The sequence below is a fragment of the Vicugna pacos genome, chromosome 13 (assembly GCF_048564905.1).
Source record: "Vicugna pacos chromosome 13, VicPac4, whole genome shotgun sequence".
Classification (NCBI taxonomy): Eukaryota; Metazoa; Chordata; class Mammalia; order Artiodactyla; family Camelidae; genus Vicugna; species Vicugna pacos.
The window spans coordinates 26,056,314-26,080,704 of record NC_132999.1 but is presented as its reverse complement, the minus strand read 5'-3'; the positions used below and the strand labels follow the sequence as shown (position 1 = coordinate 26,080,704).

General features: G+C 44.1%; 1 protein-coding gene across 4 annotated transcripts in view; it reads right to left on the bottom strand.

The window, feature by feature from the left end:
* FYB2 (FYN binding protein 2) overlaps positions 1-20,709 on the bottom strand; it is a 99,396-nt gene extending 78,687 nt beyond the window's left edge. Inside the window, exon 1 of one of the 4 annotated variants that reach the window (XR_012079077.1) lies at positions 20,419-20,709. Coding sequence is in view for 3 of the 4 variants with exons in the window: in XM_072974365.1 (XP_072830466.1) it covers positions 20,419-20,661 (243 nt within the window). In the remaining variant the exon portion in view is untranslated. The remainder of the gene's footprint in view (positions 1-20,418) is intronic. The other 3 variants (XM_072974365.1, XM_072974364.1, XM_072974366.1) reach the window with 3 other exon arrangements.
* Between the last annotated feature and the right edge of the window lie 3,682 nt (positions 20,710-24,391).

Below are 24,391 nucleotides of genomic sequence, written 5' to 3'. Positions count from 1 at the left end.
AAATCACTATGCCATACACCAGAAGATAACACAACATTGTAAATCAACTAAACTTCAATTTAAAAAAACCAAAAACACTCCTGGGCATATATCCAGAAGGAACCCTCCTTCAAAAAGACACCTGCACCCCAATGTTCATAGCAGCACTATTTACAATAGCCAAGACATGGAAACAGACTAAATGTCCATCAACAGATGACTGGGTAAAGAAGAGGTGGTATATTTATACAATGGAATACTATTCAGCCATAAAAAGACAACATAACGCCATTTGCAGCAACATGGATGTCCCTGGAGAATGTCATTCAAAGTAAGTCAGAAATAGAAAGAAAAATAACATATGAGACCGCTCATATGTGGAATATAAAAATAAAAAAAAGAACATAAATACAAAACAGAAACAGACTCACAGACATAGAATACAAACTTGTGGTTGCCAAGGGGGTGGGGAGTGGGAAGGGACAGACTGGGAGTTCAAAATTTGTAGATACTGACAGGCATATGCAGAATAGATAAACAAGATTATACTGTGTAGCACAGGGAAATATATACAAGATCTTGTGGTAGCTCACAGTGAAAAAAAAATGTGACAATGAATATATGTATGTTCATGTATAACTGAAAAATTGTGCTCTACACTGAAATTTGACACAACATTGTAAAATGACTATAACTCAATAAAAAAAGTTAAAAAATAATAAATACATAAATATAAAAAATAAAAAAACCAAAAACAGAATCAAACCAATCAACACAACGTTTGCATTTTTATGGTTCAAAATACCTTCACAGACTATACAGGGAAATGGTGAATAAGAAATCAGTATTTTGCAACCTACGTTTCCTTACTCAGGGCACAACCGTATAGAAACCCTCAAGATGAAAAAAATGGAGATAGCTATTTATTTCAAACAAATGAGGTTTAGGATGCCTTTTAGGAAATCAGAAAAAAACCAAAAAAACAAAAACAACTGAAAAACCACCATGGGCTTGAGATCGCTTTAAGATGCCAAAATGTTGCTTGTTAACTGCATTTTGTGGTTGGAGTGAGGGTCTTAGAGAAGAAATTGGGCCATGATCCTCAGATGTCTATTCATAATGCAGCTCCCAGCATAAGGGCCCAAGCATGACTTAGCTAGCAGTCTGGGGATAAGGGCCTGAAGTCAGAATTTATGACATCTGCCAACTGGCCAGTCCTCAAATTACCCCATGACTGGCCTCCTCATTACTTTCCCTGAGCTTGTTTGGCACTGAAACTTGGGGCAAGAACAGGGAGAGTTCACCAGAAACTGGCTGCCAGTAAGTAGGGAAAAACTTGACCACAGAACATTCTTATTTGAAAGCACTTCCTGCCCTCCGTACTGCCCTCTCATCCCCCAGACTGAACAGTCACTCACTGTCCTGTGGCTTTGTGACAGTTTTATTTAAAGTGCAATTTACTGAACATCGAAAGGAGAAGGGCTGAATAACTTCTTTGAGCCACTTTATTGCCTTCACCTTACAGTATGTGATGTAAACTTCTTAGCCAATGTGGTCATTTTCATTCCTTAGCTTTGCTTTTCATATTATTAGAGTCTCAGCTGCATGAAGAACCAGTAAAAGAAATCAAAGACATCATTCTAAATGCAAAGGGGACAGATTTTACAGGTGCCAGATCTTTTTTTGTTCTGTTTTTGTTTTTTAGTAAAGGGAAAACAGGTCCTACCTGGTTTTCTGTCTATTCAGTATCTTCTTTCTCCAGTAACAGCCATGGAGATCACCTTTAAGATCTGCAGTGCCAACGGTCACCATGGTTATTACCATCTTCTCCACCACCACTACCACCACAGCTCCCCCGCCATACCACATGCTAAGCTGGACCCCTGCAGCAGGACCCTGCTTTCCAGATAAATTCTCAGGTTCTCTTACCAATCAGGCTGGGCAGGTGTTATTATCCCATTTGATAGATAAGAAAACTTAGGTTTGGAAAGAGAGCAGTTTAACTTAGAGATCAAAAATCATGTTGTGATCACTAATTATTAGAGAACTGCAAATCAAAAACCACAGTGATTGCTGCAGGGAACAACAGCTTGTAATAACCTGTAATAAGAAAGAATATGAACTCTCACTTCTGTTCAACACTGTCTTGGAAGTCCTAGGCACAGCAATGAGGCAAAAAAAAGCAATAAAAGGGATCCAAATTGGAAGAGAAGAAGTAAAACTGTCACTATATGCATATGACATGATACTAAATATAGAAAACCCTAAAAGCTCTACACAAAAACTACTAGAGCTAATAAAAGAATTCAGCAAGGTATTAAGATACATGATTAACATACAAAACTCAGTTGCATTTCTTTACACTAACAATGAATTAGCACAAAAAGAAAGCAAAGAAACAACCCCTTTTAAAATCGCATCCAAAACAATGAAATACTCAGGAATAAATCCGACCAAGGAAGTGAAAGACTTATACATGGAGAACTACAAAACATTGATTAAGGAAGTTAAAGATGACTTAAAGAAATGGAAAGATATCCCATGCTCTCGGATTGGAAAAATCATCATTAAAATGGCCACGCTGCCCAAGGCAATCTACAGATTTAATGTAATCACTGTCAAATTACCCAGGACATTTTTCACAGAATTAGAACAAATAATCCTAAAATTTATATGGAATCACGAAATACTCAGAATTGCCAAAGCAATACTGAAAGAAAAGAACGAAGCTGGAGGAACGACCCTCCCAGACTTCAGACAATACTACAGGGCTACAGTAATCAAAACAGCATGGTATTGACATAAAAACAGATATATGAATCAACTGAACAGAATAGAGAGCCCAGAAATAAACCCACAGACCTATGGTCAATTAATCTTCAACAAACGAGGCAGGAATATACAACAGAGAAAAGACAGTCTCTTCAGTAAGTGGTGTGGGGAAAACTGGACAGCAGCATGTAAATCAATGAAGTTAGAACACTCCCTCACTCCATACACAAAAATACTCTAAATGGCTTAAAGACTTAAATATTAAGACAAGACATGATAAATCTCCTAGAAGAAAACACAGGCAAAACATTTCTGACATAAATCTTAGCAGTGTTCTCCAAGGGCAGTCTACCCAGGCAATAGAAATAAGAGCAAAAATAAACAAATGGGACCTAATTAAACTTATAAGCTTTTGCACAGCAAAGGAAACTATTAGCAAAACAAAATGACAACCTATGGAATGGGAGAAAATATTTGCAAATGATGAGACTGACAAAGGCTTAATTTCCAGAATACACAAACAGATCATACAACTTAATAACAACAAAACAAACCCAATCCAAAAATGGGCAGGAGACCTAAACAAGCAGTTCTCCAATGAAGACCTACAAATGGCCAACAGGCACATGAAAAAATGCTCAATATCACTAATTATCAGAGAAATGCAAATCAAAACTATAACGAGCTGTCACCTCACACCAGTCAGAATGGCCATCATTCAAAAGTCCACAAACAATAAATGCTGGAGAGGGTGTGGAGTAAAGGTAATCCTCCTGCACTGCTGGTGGGAATGCAGTTTGGTGCAGCCACTGTGGAAAATAGTATGGAGATTCCTCAAAAGACTAAAAACAGACTTAAATATATGACCCAGCAATCTCATTTCTGGGTATATATCTGGAGGGAACTCTAATTCAAAAAGATACATGCACCCCAATGTTCATATATATAATAGCCAAGACATGGAAGCAACCTAAATGTCCATTGGCAGATGACTACATAAAGATGTGGTATATTTATACAATGGAATACTACTCAGTCATAAAAAGAATAAAATAATGCCATTTGCAGCAACATGGATGGACCCAGAAATTGTCATTTTAAGTGAAGTAAGCCAGAAAGAGAAAGAAAAATACCATAAGATATCACTCATATGTGAAATCTAAAAAAAGAAGGACACTATGAACTCATCTACAAAACAGAAACAGACTCACAGACATTGCAAACAATCTTATGGTTACTGAGGAAAGTGTGAGAAGGGATAAACTTGGGAGTTTGAGATTTATTAATGTTAGCCACTATATGTAAAAATAGATTTTTAAAAAGTTTCTTCTGTATAGCACAGAGAACTATGAGTGATATTTTGTAGTAACCTTTAATAAAAAAGAATATGAAAAAGAATATATGGAATGTATGTATGTATATGCATTGACTGGGACACTGTGCTGTACACCAGAAATTGACACATTGTAACTGACTGTACTTCAATTACAAAAAGAATATTAACTAGCAAAGCAAAAAAAAATATGAAAAGTATGTGCATGTGTGTATACATGTACACACAATGTTCATAGCAGCACTATTTACAATAGCCAAGACATAGAAACAACCCAAATGCCCATTAACAGGCTTAAGATGTGGTGTATATGCAATGGAATACTACTCAGCCATAAAAAGAATGAAATATTACTATTTGCAGCAACACAGTTGGACCTAGAGAATATTATAAGTAGTGAAATAAATGAGACAGAGAAAGATAAATACTATATGATATCACTTATATGTGGAATCTAAAAAGTAAAACAAATGTATATACAAAACAGAAACAAACTCATAGACATAGAAAACAAATTTTTGGTTAACAAAAGGGGGAGAGAGAGGTGAGAGATAAATTAGGAGTTTGGGATTAACAGATTCAAACTACTACATATAAAATAGGTAAGCAACAAGGATTTACTATAAACCAACATCTTGTAATAACCTATAATGGAATATAATTTGCAAAAAACCCAAACAAAACGAAACTTGAATCACTATGCTATACACCTGAAACTAATGTAATATTATAAATCAACTATACTTCAATAAAAAAGTCATGCTGGGGACTTTGGAGTCAGATAATCTGTTTGGATCCTGTCCTTTCACTCCCATCAAGGTGATGTCAAACTACCTTCATCACCTCTGTTCTCATCAACAAAATAGCAATAATCATAGTGTTTACTCTACTGTTGCCTATTAATTTAGATAATACTTGTTAAATGTTAAGCATAGTGCTTGGTACAGTGTTTATTTCTTATTAATGTTAGCTATTATTATTGTTACTATGATTAACGCTGTTGAAGTTTGTATCATTATCAAGAGGTAACTCTGGATTTAAAAATCAGATCTGTTTCCGAATTTCAAGTTCTTCTCACTCGACCACACTGGGTCAGACCCTTTTCATACATCCTTCTGTGTTCTCTTCCACAATGCTGCTATGGAAAAGCAACTCCATTTTACAGACAAAGAAACTAAAATCAGAGGGTACAGGCTTCTTAACTAAGATCAAAGAGCTCATAAATGGTAGACCTAGATCTTCTGACCTCAACACCTAGCTCTTTCAAACACATTACTGCAGCCTCAATTTTGGCTTGGAAACAGTCAAGAAGGGCATTTGCAAGGCCCTTGATCTGGAACAAAATTTCTTCGTCCAAAGCTGATGCTCAGCAATCTTTGTGCTTCCTAAATGTGTATCCTGCTAATCCCTTCGCTAAGCCTCGGGATCTTCTTTACTTGAAGAACTAGCAAGTCAGAGCCTCTTGGGAGAGAGGTTTACAGCAGCAACGAGTTACACGCCAATCCCCGACACAGGCTCCAGGCACCAGCTCCCGATTTCCTTCACTGCGCGGGAGGGCACCAGCTGTGTGGGGTCAGCAACACATTCTGCCACCCAGCTGTTCCGCAGGAAAGAGGCAACCTTTGGCCCCTTGGAGGAAACCATAAACAGATGGATTGACAGAGAAACTCTGTGCTGTGGTAGGAAAGCATGGACTAGGAGAGGCCTATTTTGACTCTTCTGCTCACTAGCTGTGTGTTTTGAGGTGGGCTCTTTACATCTCTTCCCCACCTGGGAAACAGACATGCTGACTGACAGCCGAGAGCTAACTGATGCCTCCTGCATGAATAAGAGGCTGAAGTAACAGTCATCTCTGTCTAGCCTTCCTCCCTGCCTTCTTCTTTCCTTAGCTTATTCAGTCAACAACAATTAATCCCTTATATCAAATGTGAAGCTTCCAAACTGCACATCTCCGGGGGCACTAGCCACATTGTGATCACACAGACCACCATGTGGACAGTGTTCCCCGGAGATGCGCAACTCAGGGGCTCCACTGCAGATACAAGTCGTGATCGTGGTGAACAAATGTTCTTGGCCCTCATGGGACTCATGATAAGTGAATGGATTGTTCCAAAGGTCAACAGAGATCATTCAATGAGTCATTCATCAACTAGTCAAGTGCCCATGATGTACTAGGTGGTGTTCTGGGCGTGGGAAAAGTCACGGTAAAACTAAATACAGGGTATTATTAACAATTTGTTTTCCTCTTATTTCCCCCCTCTAAATTCTTACTGTTCTTGAAGCTTCCAGTCTTATCTCCTCTAGTGCATCCACTGCACAGGGTACACTCCTCTCTTTCTTATTCACCCTTGGGTTTCCTAACATAGCTCCTGGAGCAGAGGACAGTAAGTATTTGTTGAAGTAATGAATGCCTCCGTGCTTTTGCACATATTTTCACCTCTGCCGCGAATGCCCTCCTCCCTTTTCATTGTCTGAGAAACGAGTATTGCTTGACTCAGCTCAGTTGCAACTCCCTGAGGAAGTCTTCCATCAAGCACGCAGTGAGACGTCCTGACTCCTCTCTGCTCCCAGAGACCCTGCACTTCTCTCGATCACAGCGTTTGTCACACCGTTACTGTCTTCTACCTTTCCCCCTCCCTTCCTAGACAAAGCGCTACCTTAAGTGCAGCAACAGGGTTACGCACGTGGGCTTTGGGGTTGAAAGTCTTAGGTTAAAACCCTATCTCCAGGAATTCTGGCTTTGTCACCTTCACAAAGCTATTTCCATTCTTTGCCCCCTTTCCCGATGAGTAAACTGGAGATGCAACTATTCGTATCACAGAACTGCCGTGGACATCAGCACTGGCCCGGAGCCTGGCACAGAGGAGGCCTCCAGTAATGACATTTTGATAAGAAGAGCTGTCGTGTGGACAAAGACGATGATGAAGAGGAGGAGGAGGAGGAGGAGGAAGAGGAGAAGGATGTTGATAATCTTGACTATCACGGTGATTTTGACAACAATGAAATGATTATCTGTGGCAAAGAGTACGTGCTCAGGAAGTATGTACAGAATGAGTTGGCCTGGTGGTATCAGATAGAAAAATGGTATCCATTCTGGTAAGTGGCGTTTTAGTTTCCAATCGTAGAACTCTTTCCATTCTGACCTCCTTCTTCTTCTGCATTCGTTGACCGGAAGTATCCGTGGATTTTCTTGGAGCCTTCACTCCGGTCTACCCTTTGGTTCTACTCATTTTGTGAAAGCACCGTATGAAGCTGTCCTCCCCCGTCCTCTCCCCTCTCCATTCCCCACCTGAGCCCCAGACTAGCCAAAAAAACTAGTTTAGAACAATGGACGGCAACACAGGACCCACCCTTTAAACATTCAGTTTGGCTTTACTCAGGCTCCATCCACATGTCCGTTTTGCACTCCCTCCTGAAGGCTTCTCCAGTTTACCATCAGCTAAACCTGGAAATACCAGAGGGGACCCTAGCAAGGAAAAAAAATGACAAAGGCAACGAGATGGAGATGGCCTTGTACTGATCTTATGGGTGCCGGGCCAGACTCTGCCACGTAGCTCAGAGACACTAGCCTGCAGTAAACAGGAAGAATAACTGAAGACAGAATGAGGAAAATGTAGGGCACAGGGGAACATTAACTGAGATTTTTCTTTGTGTTAATTGGTAAGAGGAAACAATCAGGCTTTAATAACAGGTGACGCTACCAGAAAAAATAATCGATGGCGATCGCTTAACTTTGAGAGAACTATGAGAACGAGGAGAGAAGCGATTTAGCTGATTTTTAAGGTATATCACCTTGGGTTCTCATGAAGAACGTGCAAGCTTTTCCCTCATTGAGGCCAAACTGAATACAGAAATAACACTGGAATCAGCCCAAGGTTGAATACCTTTGAGAAGTCACTTAGTTTCTCAGAGTCCCAATTTGTTCATCTATGGAATGGGATACCTTGTTTTTGAAAGCTTGTTACGGTAAGGATGAGCAATCTCTCAGTCTAACTTGATACTGATCAGTTAATAAATCTATGTTGACTAAATGAACATGCATACATGGAATTTGTTAACCATACTCTTATTCAACCATATAGAGATTTTTTCTCATAGAACTTATGGCTTGAGGAAGTTAGCTAAAACACTTGTTGACCAATTGAAGATATAAAAAATCTCATTCTTTTTTTTTTTGATACTTAAAATGTAAATAATTGAATTTGTCCCATCTACCTCACAAAGTTTCTATAAATATCAAATAAAATGAATTAGGAGGACATTTTGAATAAAATAAAAAATAAACAGAATGCCACACAGATTCAAGACATTATCTTTAAATATGTATAAATTCCATATACCTGACACAAAAGGATTTTCCAGACAGAAAGAGCAGTTAATCTTTGAAACTGGCTTACCAAAGAGAAGAAGCAATTAGGTTGGGATTTGAGGGTCCAGCACCTACCACATGGTGGTAACTCAAAAAAATACTACCAAATTAATGAATCAATGAATAAACTTCATGGGGGTAGGTTAGGAAAAAAAGAGAGGTAATGGCTAAAAGCTTAATGATTTTATGAAGCTCAATCTCAAACTTTGAAACTAAGTTTCAATTCCCTAACCACATACCCACTGGCTCCTAAACAAGTTGAGGAAGAGAAGGATTTAGTTAATTCAGTATCTGCTGTATCCTTTCCATCACCCCTGCCCCACTCTTCACTCTAGTGCTTGTCCAGTGCTGTGTGGAGGATGTAGTCCTCTGCAGAAGCACACAAGTTCTCCTGTTTCTCTTCTGGCACTGTCCCTTTGTCCCCAAACACACCATGTCATTTCCTGCCTCAGTTCCTTCATATATGCTGTTCCCTACGCCTGGAATCCTTTTCCCTCTTCCATTGCCTGGTGAACACTTTTCATCTTCTAAAACTCAAATCGGAAATTAGCTCCCTGGGGAAAGCCTTCTCTGCCTCATCCAGGTCGAGTTAAACCATTCTTCCTCTCTGCTCCTTCAGTTACTTGAACATGATGCCATCATTCCCATTACATCGTAATTGTTACACTGTATTAAAATTTTATTATTTTTATACACCTTCCTTGTTAAATGCTGAGCAATCTGAGGAAGGTTTAGGGTTTTTTTTTTTCGTGGGTTGCCTGCACTTTGCTTGTTAAATGAAAGATCTCTGGGCTCAGACAGTCTTTGGTTCAACTCTTGGATCAACTTAGCAGTTGTCAGGCTTTGGGGGCTGGTTATTTAAATTCACTGAGGTTCCATCTCTCTACCTGGAAATAAGAACAGCAATGTTACCCATCCTTGCTAGATTGTTACGCAGATTAAATTGTATATCTCTTAGGAAGAGATAAACACAGTGCTCTATTGTTACCTATTGTCATCATTACTGCTATTTAAACATGGAAGCCATCGGGAGAGAGAACAGTGAATAAGGAGCAGGCACTGCCTCCTCCTAATGGAAGTTACAACCTAGAGTGGTAAAAACTAAATATATACATGTGTATACATGTGTACACACACACACTTCTTTCTGACACATGCTCTGAAAAATAAAACCAACTTGGGACAAGTAATGGTCAGGAGAGATTAGGACTGTGATTGGCTGAATTATGCCCCCTCCCAAAGATACTCTTGCCCTAATCTTCAGAACTAGTGAATATGCTACCTTACTTGGTAAAAGACGATTTAGAAATGTGATTCAGTTAACGATCTTGAGATGGGGAAATGATCCTGGGTTATCCAGGTGTAATATAATTATAAGGACCCTTGTAAGAGGAAGGGAGGAAAGTCAGAGTCGTAGAAGATGAAAGCAGAGGTCAGAGAGAAGATGCTATGTGCTGGGTTTTCAGCTGGAGGAAGGGGCTGTGAACCAATGAATGTGGGTGGCTTCTAAGCTGAAAAAGGCCAGGAAAGCCACTCTTCCCTAGAGCCTCCAGAAGGAATGCAGTCTTGCAGACCCATTTTACACCTATGACCTCCAGAGCTGTTAAGAAAATGAATTTGTGATAAAGTTGGTGGTAATCTGCTACCGCAGCCATAGGAAATAAACATACATGCTCTGAAATAAAACTGGGGAGTATACAGTGCTCAGGATAGGCTAGGTTTTGCTGTAGCCAAGCAACTCTTCAATCTCAGTGGCTTTACCGAAAGGTCAGTCTCTCTCTTTCACACACACACTACATGTCTGACATGAGTTGGAGGGGATTCTGCTTTTAAACTCACTGAAGGACCGACCATCTAGTGATGTCACCATGTCAACACATGGCATGAAAGTCATGGAGCCGGAATTTGAACCAAACGTCTGACTTGAAGCTAACAGATGCTCAGTTTGGACTGCGATACCCCATTCTGAGTCCATTAGCCAGAGAAGCATAAAGAAACGTGGAGACATTAAGTTACGAGTTGTTTCAGATTCCACTTTCAGTAAACCAGTGGGTTTGCCAATAAATGAAGTAACCATCACTAATCCTCTTAACCTCCCCACCAACCAGAAATTCTCTCTTGATGTTACATTTAAATTCTCTGCAGGTCAGCACTCGAAGTGGTCAATGAAGACTGATTCAACCCATTACTTTATAGATGAAGATTCTGAACACTCGCCCAGAGTCACACAGACATCCTGCCAAGGCCAAGACTGGTTCTCAGACAATGCTTTTCTTAATATTTTGGGTGGAAGAACTGAAGCTGAGACTGACATTTCATGTAAATCTTTGAACCATTTTAACAAGGTATATCCAGATATTATGATTCCAACGTTTCAGATTAAAAAAAAAAAAACACTGAGGTCCATAGCGTGAAGGTCCCAAGGGCTGGAGCTTAAATTTGAACCTCTGGAACCCTCTCCAGGCTCCCAGGCTGTACTAAATACACCACTTTGGCCCTCTCTCCCCCAGGGCAGGTGGCATGGAAAAGCAACCCCTCACAGCCCCCAAGTCTGCGCTGCACTCCTGGCTTGGAGGAGAACAGCAAATGCTCCCAACGGTGCGTCTAAAAGTTGATTATTCTCTCCTAAACCAGTCTTGTGAAGCTAAAAGTCAATATAAATCTCTCTTCAGCATAAGTAAAGATATGGGAGATTACTACCCCACAAGGCGAAGATGAATGCCTTCACCCGCTGATATTTTAAGCAGAAAGCACTCAGAACAGTTGCAGATATATTCGGAAATAACTTTTCAGATGAAGGGTGTTGCCAGGCTCTGTTTTTTTTGCTGGGAGATTTATCACTGTTTTCCATTGTGAACGCGGGCTGTGAAGAGCTATCTTTTCTGAAAGAGAGGTCGGAGGAGCAGTGAGAATGTTCTGACTATGCTGTTTCCCCGGGGGGGCTGTATATGGTCAAAGCTGCTTGTACTTTTCCAAGCAGAGACTGGGCTGCTCGTTTCCGTGGGTTCCCTGGCGTTGACGCGCGAGGACGCTTCTCCTTTTTCAGCCGGCCCTGTGCTTTGGACAGCCTCATGCTGCTCTTCTAGAGCTTCTGGGAGAGAACTCTTACAGAATGTGTTCTTTAAACCTTCACCTTCTGGGTTGGAATCCCAACTGCACCACCAACTGGCTGTGTGACATTCAGCAAATTGTTCAACCTCTCTGAGTCTCTCAGTGGGAGTGCCTATCTGCCTAATAGCAGTGCCTACCCTAGAGCTGCCATGAGTTATTACACATAGAGCACTTAGAATCATGTCTGATGTACGTAAGTGCTCAGTGTCAGCGGCTGCTGCTGTTAATAACGACAAGAGCAAAACCACGTAACCCCAAAGAACTTCCATTGCCTCATCTGTAAAATGGGGATATTTCTCTCAGATGATTTGTGAGGCTTTGATGAAATAACGCACCTAGGTGCAGGGACTGCTACAGAGTGGGTCCTCCACCAGTATTATCTGTCTTCCTTCTTGGAACATAGCTCAACAAAATAGTCACTAAGCAAGGCCCAGGGGTGGGTGCTAAGGGGAAACAAGAGCACAGAGCTACCTGTAACTACAGAGCTCATCTACAGGCAACGCATTTGTTTCTGAGAATTACAGAGCCAGGCATTAGGGTCCCTTGTCCGTGACATGTACACCAGAGTGAGGTGGAAATATCCCAAATTCTTCCTAAGGTCTCCACCACCCAGCTCAAAAGTGACTAACAGGTTACTCTAAGAGTGCAGAGACGTAGTTTATGCTAGCTGCTTTTTTCAATATGTCATCTCCTTCATTTAATCCTTGCTTGTAAGTGAGGGGACTGAGGGTCCCCAAGGTGGAACACTTGCCTAAGTGCACACAGGCATGAGTGGCAGAGACTCCATTCAGACTGCGGTCCTCAGACCCCCAATTCAGCGCCCCTCCCCGGGCAGAGCTGGGGTAAGCTCCTGCGCACATACTCGGAAACAGCTCTGAGTGCAAAACAAAACCCAGGAGACTTTTGGGTGTGGAAGATGGCGCCTCTACCTAATCCTTCCAAATGATAATGCTGCTTTGCTTTTGTGTACTGACTTCAATTGTTAAAACAAACAAACAAAAAAACCCTTTCCCAACTATGTTTTTGTTTGTTTTTTAACCTAAGATTACACACTGATGATCTTGGAGATGCGCTTTTGGCTGGGTCACAGGAAGTGGAGAGCGCAGGGCTCAGAAAGTGATTTGAATTCTATCGTCTTCTCTGTTCAAATTTTGGATTGGGGAATTTTCACGGTATCAAGTTCTCTGAATATTTTTTACGGACTTTTTTTTTTTTTTTTACAATAGTACTTTCAAATACATGATCCGGTGTAATCCTCATAGACAAAGTATCAAATATGTACTATTAGGCACCCAGAGATAAGAACACTGAATCTCAGAGAAGATCAGTGGCTTATTCAAGGCCACATTATTCAAGTGGATGGCAGACCGAGCCTCGAATTCACGTATTCTGGTTTAAAAATTTCTTAGCACCTCTGTCCATCACACCCCTCCACGCAAAAAAGGAACCGAATGAGAAGGGGCACCCTGAGTCAAATACATCTGAGTTTGAAATCCTGACTCAGCCTTCTCTGTCACATGGGGACGATGAAAACAGTAATAGCAATCATGAAGAGTAAGAACTAACACTTCAACTTTTGCCAGCCCTATGATCCAAAACTGCTTATTATTTCTGAAGCATGTTATTCATAACTTGTCTGCATTTAGTATGTCCTAACAAAATGTTAGTACTAATTTTGAAAATTCACCCCAAGGGTTTGTTATTTTAGATTCTTACAGATGAGAAAAACCACACTAAGAGTCAGTGACCACGGTCCTGAGATCACATCCCTCCATTTCCCAAGCCAGCTGCTAATAAGTACTTCTCAGGTTTCTTCTCTGAAGAGCTAAGCACAGCTGTCTTTTCTTTCTTTCTTTCTTTCTTTCTTTCTTTCTTTCTTTCTTTCTTTCTTTCTTTCTTTCTTTCTTTCTCTCTTTCTTTCTCTCTCTCTTTCTCTCTCTCTCTCTCTCTTTCTCTCTCTCTTTCTCTCTCTCTTTCTCTCTTTCTTTCTTTTTCTTTCTTTATAAACCAAAACAACAACATGGCCCCAAATCCCTCCCATGTTGGAGAAAGGGCACTGTACCCGGATCCACATACATCCTCTTAATTAATTGCCTGGAAAGGTCCACATAGGAGTTTGCTAAGCTCACCATAATAAGGTACACCAGATGCGAACAACAGAAATCTGTTGCCTCGTGGTTCTGGAGGCTGGAAGTCCAAAATCAAGGAGTCAGCAAGGCTGGTTCCTTCTGAGGGCTGTGAGGGAAGGATCTGTTCCAGGCCTTTCTCCTTGGCTCACAGATGGCTGCCTTCATGTGCACAAAGTGCTCTGCTTTTTTTTTTTCCCTTTTACTTTTTTAAAAAATTGAAGTATAGTTGATTTACAATGTTGTGTTAGTTTCTGGTGTACAGCATAGTGACTCAGTTATACAGATTTATATTCTTTTCCATATTCTTTTTCATTATAGGTTATTACAAGCTATTGAATATAGTTCCCTGTGCTATAAGTAGGACCTTGTTGTTTATCTATTTTACATATAGTAGTTTGTATCTGCAAATCTCAAATGCCTAACTTCTCCTTTTATCTTCACATTGTCTCTTCCTGTGTGTATGCCCAGATCCTCCTCCATTTTATCAGGACACCAGTCATACTGAATTAGACCTGCTCTAATGACTTTGCTTAACTTTAACTTTATCTCTGTAAAGACCCAATCTCCAAATAAGGTCACCTTCTGAGGCAGAAGGGGTTAGGACTTCAACATTTGGATTTGTAGGGAGGAGACATGGTTTAACCCATGATGATCCATGTATTATTACTGTAGCACATTGTTATTTTAGTTTGTAGAATTACAATGCTTTTTGAACTCACTGAGCTGTCTTAAGCTCTTTATGTAAAACTCAGCTGACTGAGCGGTTATTATTGTACCAGGGAAGAACAAATCTGACTCCTTATTAGATCTGCTCCTTTAGCTCTAACCCTGAGCTCTGTTTCCCGGGCTTAGTCATGCTGGCTCTGCACCTTTTGTAAAAGAATGTTGCCTACAGCCTGAAATATACAGGATAAGCCCATTCTCAAGGCTCTGACCTTTAAGGGTATAATACTTCTCCATTCACATGGAGATAAAAAGTTGCAGAACAGAAAATAACATTTGTCTTGTTGGAGGTTTACAGGAACATCCTGACCTGACCTACGTGGACAGCTGCTAGAACAAAAGATTCTGACGCCAAGAAGTTTGCAACAGCCAACCACATCTCCTCCCCTCTTTAAAAAGGAGCCTGAATTCTGACTTGGGGAAGGAAGATGGTTCTTTAGGACATTCGTCCCACATCTTCTCAGTCCGCTGGCTTTCCGAATCAAGTCATTATTCCTTGCCCCAGTACCTTGTCTCCCAACTTACTGGCCTGTCGTGCGGGGAGCAGAACGAGTCTGCACTCAGTAACATAATTATCCCCTTTATAAATGAGGTAACTTGGCACAGAGAGATGAGGTAACTTGCTTGAAGCTGAACAGCTAGTAAGTGAGGGAGCCAGAAATACAAACCAGCCTGGCTGCCTCAGAGTCAGTGCTTTTAAGCACCAGACTGTGCTGCCTCTGTGAGCGAAACCCAGTTCTCACTCTCTGGGATAACACGGTTCAGACCCGGGGCTGTTCAAAGGGCTGGGGTCTGGCAAGGTGAGGAAACCTCAATTGAGGCCCGGGTGTTAAGGGGACGTGTCTCAGGGAGGTGATACCTAAGCTGAGTATTAATGAAGGAAAAATCAGGATTCTGGAGAGAGGCGCGTGTGTGGGGCAAGGACAGGCTGGCACACAAGGGACCCAGAGCCAGAAGACTGGAGTGGGAACACCCTGCCCTTATCAGCCAGGTGAAGGGTTTGGGCTCAACCACACAGGCAAGGGGGCAGGGGGGACAGCTGAAGGGACCTGGCAGGGCAGTGACATGATCAGATTCGCCTGTTAGAACCATCTCTCCAGCAGAGAAACGTAGCTGCACAGTCTGGGAAAGGGGAAGTTCGACTCAAAGTCAAAGTTACAACGATGGGTAAACCCTGGGCTCCGTGCTGCTGGCTAAGGCTGGCTGCGTGAACAGCAGGCACCGGGCAGGTCACTTCATGTGTCCCTGTTAAGGACAAAGCAACACAGCCTGAGAGGCCCCTGCAAAGTTTCTCTGCACAGACAGCAGTGGGCTGGCCAGTCTTTAGGAATCGTGAATAACTCTGTGATCCTCCCTCCTCCCCTTCTCAGAGACTCTCCTGGAACTCACAAGAAGCCTCACCCCAACGATCCGATCTGAATCCCCAGAGCACTCCCCTCCCCTCCATCCCAAAACAAGCTCGTTAACAATAGACCAGCTCTAAGGCCAGAGCCTTCTCAGCTGGCCCATCCTCTTTTCCAGATGTTACCCTCTCAGGATCTATTCATGAAAAATCAGGTTATTCAGGAAGAACCCCTGAAATTGCTCTTGCGGGCTTGCTCAGTGCTTTCCCAGGCATGTCAGAACCCGGGTTCCAGCCTCAACCTCAGCTCTGCCAAAAGTCAGCCCCACGTGGCCTTGGGCAAGTCCTGCTGCCCCAGAAGGTCAGAGCACAACAAGGCTGCGGGGGACGTTTCGGTCAGTCTCCCCATCTGGGAGGTGAAGCCCCTCGGCTGCGCCCTTGGCCTCCAGGGTAAAGAACGTCAGTCTTTGGTATCTGGCCCCTGTTGACTTCGTGGGATTGATTCTAGCTGCTCCTTTTTGTTTTCTCTCTTGGGTCCTCTGGATTCTCACCCCACCCTTTGCTCACCTCTGCTCCTTTGTTCATGCGGCCCCCTGCTGCCTTCCTCCCCACCTCTCCTTCCCTCTTTCCTTGGTGACATGCTGCCCACTCCTCCTCTGACCTGCAGCTCAGACACTGCCTCCCACTCACCCAGGATGTTCCCGCTTTGGGTTAGGCCCTCATGCTCAGTGCTCCTGTTGAAATCTGAGCCTTTCTTCATTATCCGACTTTTTATTTAGTGCTGCAATTGACTGTTTTCTTGGCATTCTCCCCTGCAATAATGAATAGCTGGCGGGCATCTAGAACCAGCTCCCTCTCAAAAATTCTAAGCTGAGGCCTGACTCAGAGAAAATGTTTGGTGAGTTTCTACTGAATAATCAAAGAGGGGGGCCCAGCGGTCAGAGTTTCCTCTCAAAATCAACAAGAACATTTAAGAGCACCTCCTATACACCAGGCATGTGGGTAAGTAGTTACAACTTGCGTGGCCACCGTCCCCCATGGGCCCTGAGTTTCCCCATCTTCTAAATGGGAGTCGCTAGACCGGCTGGTCTTGGAGAAATCTCCCAGCTCTTAGCTTCTACTGTTCAATGCCTGGCTCAGACTGCTTGACTAGTAAGAGGTAGAAGTACACCTGGACACGGGTCTTTCCCCTGCAACTCCAGTGCTCATTCATCAAGAGTTCAATTCCCATTTTCTAAGCTACCCCACTGACTCCCCCGCCCAGCTCAAACACGCGGTGATTCTCTCTCGCCAACTGTGAGCCTGCCTGGCTGAGGGAAAGCACTAGGGGAAATTCACTCTCAGAAAGAGAAAAACCCATCACCCTCTCTGGACATTATATAATGAAATATGCAAGTTTAGACACTATGTAACAAAATATATTTTTATAGAATTCCCTGGTGCTTTCTGTCTACCGGGGAGAATGATACATTTTTCGTAACTAAAGTGAATGAAGGACACTTAATTCTTCCTGCATCTACTGATGTAAAGCAAACCACCTCAGAACTGAGTGGCCTAAGAGAATAACCATTTTGCCACATCTCACAATTTTGTGAGACAGCAACCTGGGCAAGTCTCAGCTGGGTGATTCTTCTGTTGTTCCACAGGGTGTTGATGAAGGGAACCCAGGGGTATCTCCCTGGTAGACGGGCTGGTCTAGAGAGCCCTGGTTCTTGTCTTGCAGGAGTACTGGAAGGCTTAGCAGGAACCATCGGGCAGAGCAGCTTTGCAAGGTGTCTCCCCAGCCCTCTTACATGGGGGCTGGGAGCTACAAGACGGAGTGTTAAACACAATTGAGGTTGAAGCTGCATGGCCTCTTATGACATAGCCTCTGAAGACAAATGATGTCACAGTTGTCATGCTCTACTGGCCAAAGTGCTCATAATTCTGCCCAGATTCAAGTGAAGGGAACATAGGCTTCACTTCCTGATGGGAGGAATGTCGGAATGCGTAGCCAAGTTTGAAAACTGCCATTGTATCGCATACTAAGTATGACCACGCACCTAGCATTACGCTGGACAACGAAGATACATGATCTCAATCATCCTTCCTGCCTGGGCCTCTCCCTTGAATTCTAAACCCAAATCTCCAAATGCCTACTCAGCTCCTTGACCTATAACTTACTATGTCTAAAACTGACCCCGATCTCCTTGCAAACCTGTTCCACCTTAAATCATCTCATTAAATGTCAACGCCATTCTTCCAGGTGCTCAAGCTTCACACCTTGGAGTCATTTTCTTTCACATTTTCCTTTCCCAATCCATCAGTTAATCCTGTTGAATCTATCTTTAATATATATCCATATAAAGTAGCCACCTTTACTGCTAAGACTCTGGTCTAAGCCACCACACTCTTAGATCACGGCACTAGCCTCCTAGTGGGTCAGCCAGCTTCCACTCCTGCTCTCCTTATCATCTAGTTGCTCAACAATAGCCACGTGGTCCTTTTAACAAGTAAGTTGGATCATTCCCTCGTGCCACTCCCATTACTCACTCAGGTGCTCTCCATCTCGCTCAGAGGAAAACCTGAAATTCCTACAAGACCCTCCAGCACCCTCGATGACCTGACTGCTACCTCTGACCACTCTCTCCTTTGCTTCCACTGCGCCAGCTCTTCTGGCCATTTTACTGCCCGTAGAACACACCAGACAAGCTTCTGTCCCAGGGCCTTTGCACTGGCGGTTATCTCCCTGCAGAATGTTCTTCCCTAAGATAGCCACATGGCCAACGTCCTCACCTCCTTCAAATTTCTGCTCAAATGTCACATAACATTGCTGCCTTTCTTGAAACTATCCCATTTAAAATAGCAGCCTCTCCTGCTGCCTCCCTGTCCTTAAGCTCTTCCTTGCTCTGCGGCTCTCCACTGCACTCACAGCTGTTTGACCTAACATACATATGTGTGTGTGTGTGTCCTCTCCACTAGAACACAAGTTTAGTAAAGGCAGGCGTCTCTGACTGGGTCATTGCTGCATCTGTAGCTCGTGAACAGACCCCGACAACACAATGCAGGTGCTCAGTATATACAGATTAGATGGGTATTTTGTTGGCCTAAAAAAAAAAAACCAAAATCCTCCTTCCAAAATGAGAACCCAGATTTCTCTTTGGAGCTTTTTTCCCTTTCTCTGAGCAGAAAAAGTTGCACAACCACACCCGCTTATCCCACAATTGCTTATCTTATCCTGTGAAAATGTGATTAGCTAACATGCCCTTTGATACGTTTTTCTCTAAATGGCCTAACATTCCACTTCTTTCCCTGTCATCATTCTTGCTAATGATGCCTGGCTTATAATTGGCACTCAGTATTTGTTACTGACAAGCCGAAACCCACGCTCCAGCCCCGCTTCTTACCAGCTGCATGATATTAAGCAACTGACAGACCCTGTTTCCTCTCTATGAAAACTGGGGTGGATGGCATCAACCTGTGTTCTCATGTGGCTAAACTGAAATAATGGATGCCAGTGAATATCCTGGCACATCAGAGAGGGCAACATACAAGTCAGTTTCTTTTTCTCACAACCACACTAGATCGATTGAGCCTGACAGTTTTCCATCAAGAGGAACTTCTCAAAAGTTGCTAAACCACAGGGCAGTCAGGGAGAGAATTCAGAGGAGGGGAGATGGAAGCAGTAACAATACGCCTCTGCTCACCCACTTCCAAAATTCAGCTAGTTAGACTGGAGTGATCAGCTGCAGAGAGACACATGTCCCACGCCCTGGGACAAAGGGGAGCTTTGCTGATGGGTGACTGTTAAAATGGGTCCCCTGTCCCAATTGAACAACAGCCTCCAGAAGGAAGCCACGGGATTCACAGGAGAAAACGACTTGACTCCAAAGGTATACAGTAAAGAAGATATGGATGCAAAACACACCCCTGTCCCCCTCCCCCTCCCCATAAAGAAACTGACATTGAAGAAGGGAAGGGAGACGGTGGAGATTTACAGAAGGAAGGAGGAAAAAGGAGAAGACACTCAGTCAGGCGGAGAAATTCGCCAACCAGGCCAACAGCACGTTGCCATCCAAGGGGAAGGGAATTCCACCCGCTTTGTGCTGGGCACTTCCTCGTAAGTCCTCTCTATTTTTACAAGCACCTTCAATAATCTTGCAAACTAGTTATTCTACTACTAATCCTGTTTTACCTGTGAGGAACCTGGGGACTTAGGACAATGAACTTACTGGCCCCAGGCTACACAGCTAACTAGGAGCAGAGCCGGCAGGAAAGCCATAAAAGAGCCTCCACAGCCCTGCTTTCTGACCAAAAAGCTCACTAATTTCAGGTGGACACAGACTACACAGGCAAGCAAACCGAGTGGCCAAAAATTCACTTACATCCAGGCTGGGGGTGGGGTAGGTAAGAGATCCAGGTGGCAGGGTTCGAGCTGGGGACCCTCAGGCCACCATTCCTGACAGCCTCTGTCCCCTCACCCTGCCAGGTGGCACAGGATAAGTACGCACCCCCCCCCTTGAACCCCACCTGCCTGGAGCCAGGCCAGTGTGAGCTGGGCAGCACTAAGTCATCCTTTATTCCTCTCCAGGAGGCAGGGTGCCCAGGTAGCCCTTCCCCAAGCTCGACCCGGCGAGAAAGCACCCACAGAAGACCCAGCAGTCAGACCCCCTCGCCTTACCCCTTCCATGGCTTTCCTCCGAGGCAGAGTCTGGGAGACAAAACCAGCTTCCCAGAGCTGGATCCTGGGGCCAAGGGTCCGTCTGGCCCCGCCTGCGCCGGTCAGGAAACAATCACCTCCCTCTGCAAGGGACACACCTGAGCCCAGGATCTCCACCTGCCCCACCTGGGCGGCAGCTCCTCCCCCTGCTGGGGCCGGAGCTTTCCTGCCCCCGGTGGGGGCGGGGCGTGCACCCACCTCCATCCGCCAGGTTCTCGGGACCAGCACCTGCAGGGGGGCAAGAGGGACCCCTCTGTCCAAAGATCGGCAGACTCTGGGCCCTTCTCAGCACGCAGCCCTCCCACTGTCCACCCCCAGGCTGGTCTGACAGTCACTGTGCAGGCAGTTCACTTTGTGCCCAGGGCACGGGGGAGTAGCTGAGAAACGGGGGCGGCGGGGCTCCTGTTGGTGAATAAACTCAGGCTGGACAGTGTCATCTTCCTTATCTTCCTTGACCCAACCCCACCCCCACGGATGGCAACATACCCTCACAAAACGAAAGGGAAACCAAGGCCCAAAGGGGACAGAACATGCCCAGGCTCACAGCGGGGTTTCAGGGAGGTCAGAGGGAGCTGCTATAATGGGGCACCTGTTTTCGGTCTGGCACCATCTGAACATTGGACACCTGATTATACACCAACACTGCCACAGCCATCGGAAGTACTGGAACCTATTTACAAAACAGAAACGGACTCACAGATGTAGAAAATAGACTCATGGTTACCAAAGGGGGATGGGGGGAGGGATAAATTAGGAGTTTGGGATTTGCAGATACAAACTATTATAAAAGAGATAAACAACAAGGTTCCACGTACAGCACAGGGAACATATTCACTATCTTGTAATAACCTACAATGAAAAAGATACACATATATATATCTCATTATGCTGTATACCGGAAATTAACACAACATTGTAAATCAACCATACTTCAGTTTTAAAAAAGGGAAGGGAACTGAGGCTGAGAGAGATCCTGTAACCTGCCCCGCGGTCACATAGGTAGTAAGTACAAGGATCAAGGTTTAAACACAGGTCGGGCTGACTCTAAAGGGATTTTGTTCTTCTGAGGGATGTGTGTGTGTGTTTGCACTTTTTGTTTTTCTGGCAGAGCTGGTGCTGGAAACCCAATCCCGAATTCCCAGTTCTTAAGAGCTCCCAGCTGTCCTGGGGGTTGGAGGCCCGCACAGCAGGCAGCCCTTGAAGTTCAGTCTCTGCGAGGTTTCCAGCTTCACTAGGGCCAAGCTCATGAAATGAAAAGCCTCTCCTGCCCAGTCCAGGGGAGAGGAGGGGGAGGGCAGGTAAGGAAAGCCCCCTTGCCTCCCCATGTCCTCTGTCAGCTGGCTCACATCCCTGGCGGATCATCACCGCTGCGGGGGCTTATATTAAAAATACAGGCTTCAAGGCCCCAAGGCCAACAGGAGTCAGCTCTGCTGATCGAGGGTATGGGAATTTGGATTTTAATAAGCTTTTTAGGTCAAGGTGTTTTAATAAGCAATGACTCATAGGTTTAGCTTTTACATTTAGAAAACGTTACATTACAAACATTTCTCAAAACAATCCTCATTTGTACTGTGTGCGATCATGCTGATACTTTCTGTTCGCTTCTGAGCCATGATGTGCGATTTCATTTTAAAAAAATCAATGGTCAGCACACTCACTCCACTGATTTTATGACTCACAGTTTGACCTACAGTGTCACGTGGGCTCTGCCCACAGTCAGATGGGGGGCCCACCCTGCCCAGCTGAATGGGGCACAGGCCCAGGTTTCTCTGTGACTTTCCCTCTGAGCCTGGCCTTCACTCAGGTCAAGGGCAAGGATGTCCTGTGTCCATCTGTACACAGTACGGTGAAGAATCACCTGCAGAAGCTCGGGGGAGAACTTGGAGCCCTCCTCCCAGCCCCAGCTGATCACTGGGCTGTCAAATTCCCTTTGCGCTTAATGCAAGGGCTCCCCCTGGTGGCTCTAGACCAACCTATGAAGGCAGAGAGGGATGGAGACGGTCAGAAGGGTTCTCACCTCTCAGCACCCAGCAGGATTGAGAACTCTGCGCTTTTTGGTTTGGCTCAGGACAAGCCACAATAGCAGGTTATAGGACGTTGTAACACTACTTACTGGTAGCTGTTAGGAGTATTCTGCAAGTGGGCTTAAGAACTGTGACTCTTTGACCCCTGTAGGATCCCATTATTTCCTCACGATCCTTTAGATGCTAAACTCAGTTTCCCTACTAGATGTTGGCCGTGGGAGTGTCACTGAAACCCTCTGAGACATACGTTCCTCACCTGTACATCTAGGTAAGAGGGTCTGCAGTGTTGGCTTGAAGATTACTGTGCCACGTGAAAATCTTCACAGAGCTTAGTACTAAATAAGCACCAAAAACGTCGGTTCCTCCCTTCCTTTACCGTCTCCTTCTCAGCTAATGATGGCTTTATCACTGTCAAAATGCATGTGCTAGACTTGGATGTACTAATGAAGTAGCATTGTTTTATTTCCCTATAATGACCCCATTTTGCTCGCGAGCCCTTACCCCGTGAGTAAGCAGGTCCTTGCATCCAGCCTGGTATCAGAAGAACTCACACATGCTTATGTGGGTGGGTGGAGCAGAAGAGGTGAGTCCCAAGAGCACACGTTGTGGGGGTGGTAATGTGAAATTAGGGGTTTGACCTAAGTTTAGTCAGATCTCATTACACCTTTGGAATAAAGAATTCAACTGAATAAAGAACTCGGAGATCTTCCTAGATCTACAGGGTGCTTTGGTGGCCTGCTGCTAGCTTCAGTGATCTCCACTTAATCATGGACCAGGAAATGACTGACCGAACATCTCCTGCCCACCAGAAATGGGGCCCCGGGCCTTACAAACATCACCTTACTTAGTTCTGATTATGATTCCCGTTTTCCAGGTGAGGAAGCTGAGGCACATACCAGTTAAAGTCACCGATTCGGAGTCATAGGGTTAGCAAGTGGAAGAGCAGACATTGCAACCCAGGAAGCCTGGCTCCTGAGCCCACACTCAGAGAAGTCTGAGGACTTAATCTCAGAGAAATACAGAATAATAAATAAATTCACAGAATCGGAGAGCTTGAAGAGTTCTTTGAGCCCGTCTCTCATTCTGTGAGAAAGCTTAGCAGACACGTGGGCGGAAGTTAGGCTCAGTATTGACTAGACATTTCTGTCTTTCAAGCCCGTGCCTTCAGTTTGCCCCTCTGGTCCTGAGAATGATGCGCCATGCTCTCCAGCGCGGTCCTGTCCCTTCCCAGGCACACTGAGCAGCAGACATCAGTATTTCCAGCACATTCCTCATGCTTCCAAACCTTACTTTCAGCCTCAGGTACTGCCTGTAGGATTTTAGTGTTTCCATTCATTAATTTTTTGGCAAACATATTGCTTACACTTTGCACCATAAGTAATGGTTTACAGAATACTGTGATGTAAAAAAGGTAGAGTTTAAGAAATGTTCAAAAATGGGAAATCCTGTGCATTCACCTCTTTCTGGGGTAAACTTTGACACTGCTGGTTGTCTGAGGACGAAGCTGGGACACGCAGATTGATTGTCAGAATCAGGATGGTGCTGCGAGAGCTGCCTATTATTAATATTAAAATTATTACGGGTTACATGAATCATTTGAGGATTTCCAGGGCAATCTGTGATTTATTTATGTATAATTTATGTCCTGACTACTTTCCGAAGGGAGAGTAGGAAAGAGGAAGGGAACTTAAATTTATTGAGAGTCTACTGTGTTACAAGTGACACAGCTTGCATATATTTTCTTCTATTCCTCATGACAACATGGCGAGGTAAGAGACGTTACCCCTGGCTGACAAGTGAAGAGCATGAGGTTCGAGGAGGGTCGAGGGAAACACCCTGGCCATGCAGAGTCCAAGTCTGACTCTGTTTAGACCCCTTCCATCTACTGCTCCCTCCTCCCCTCCATGCTG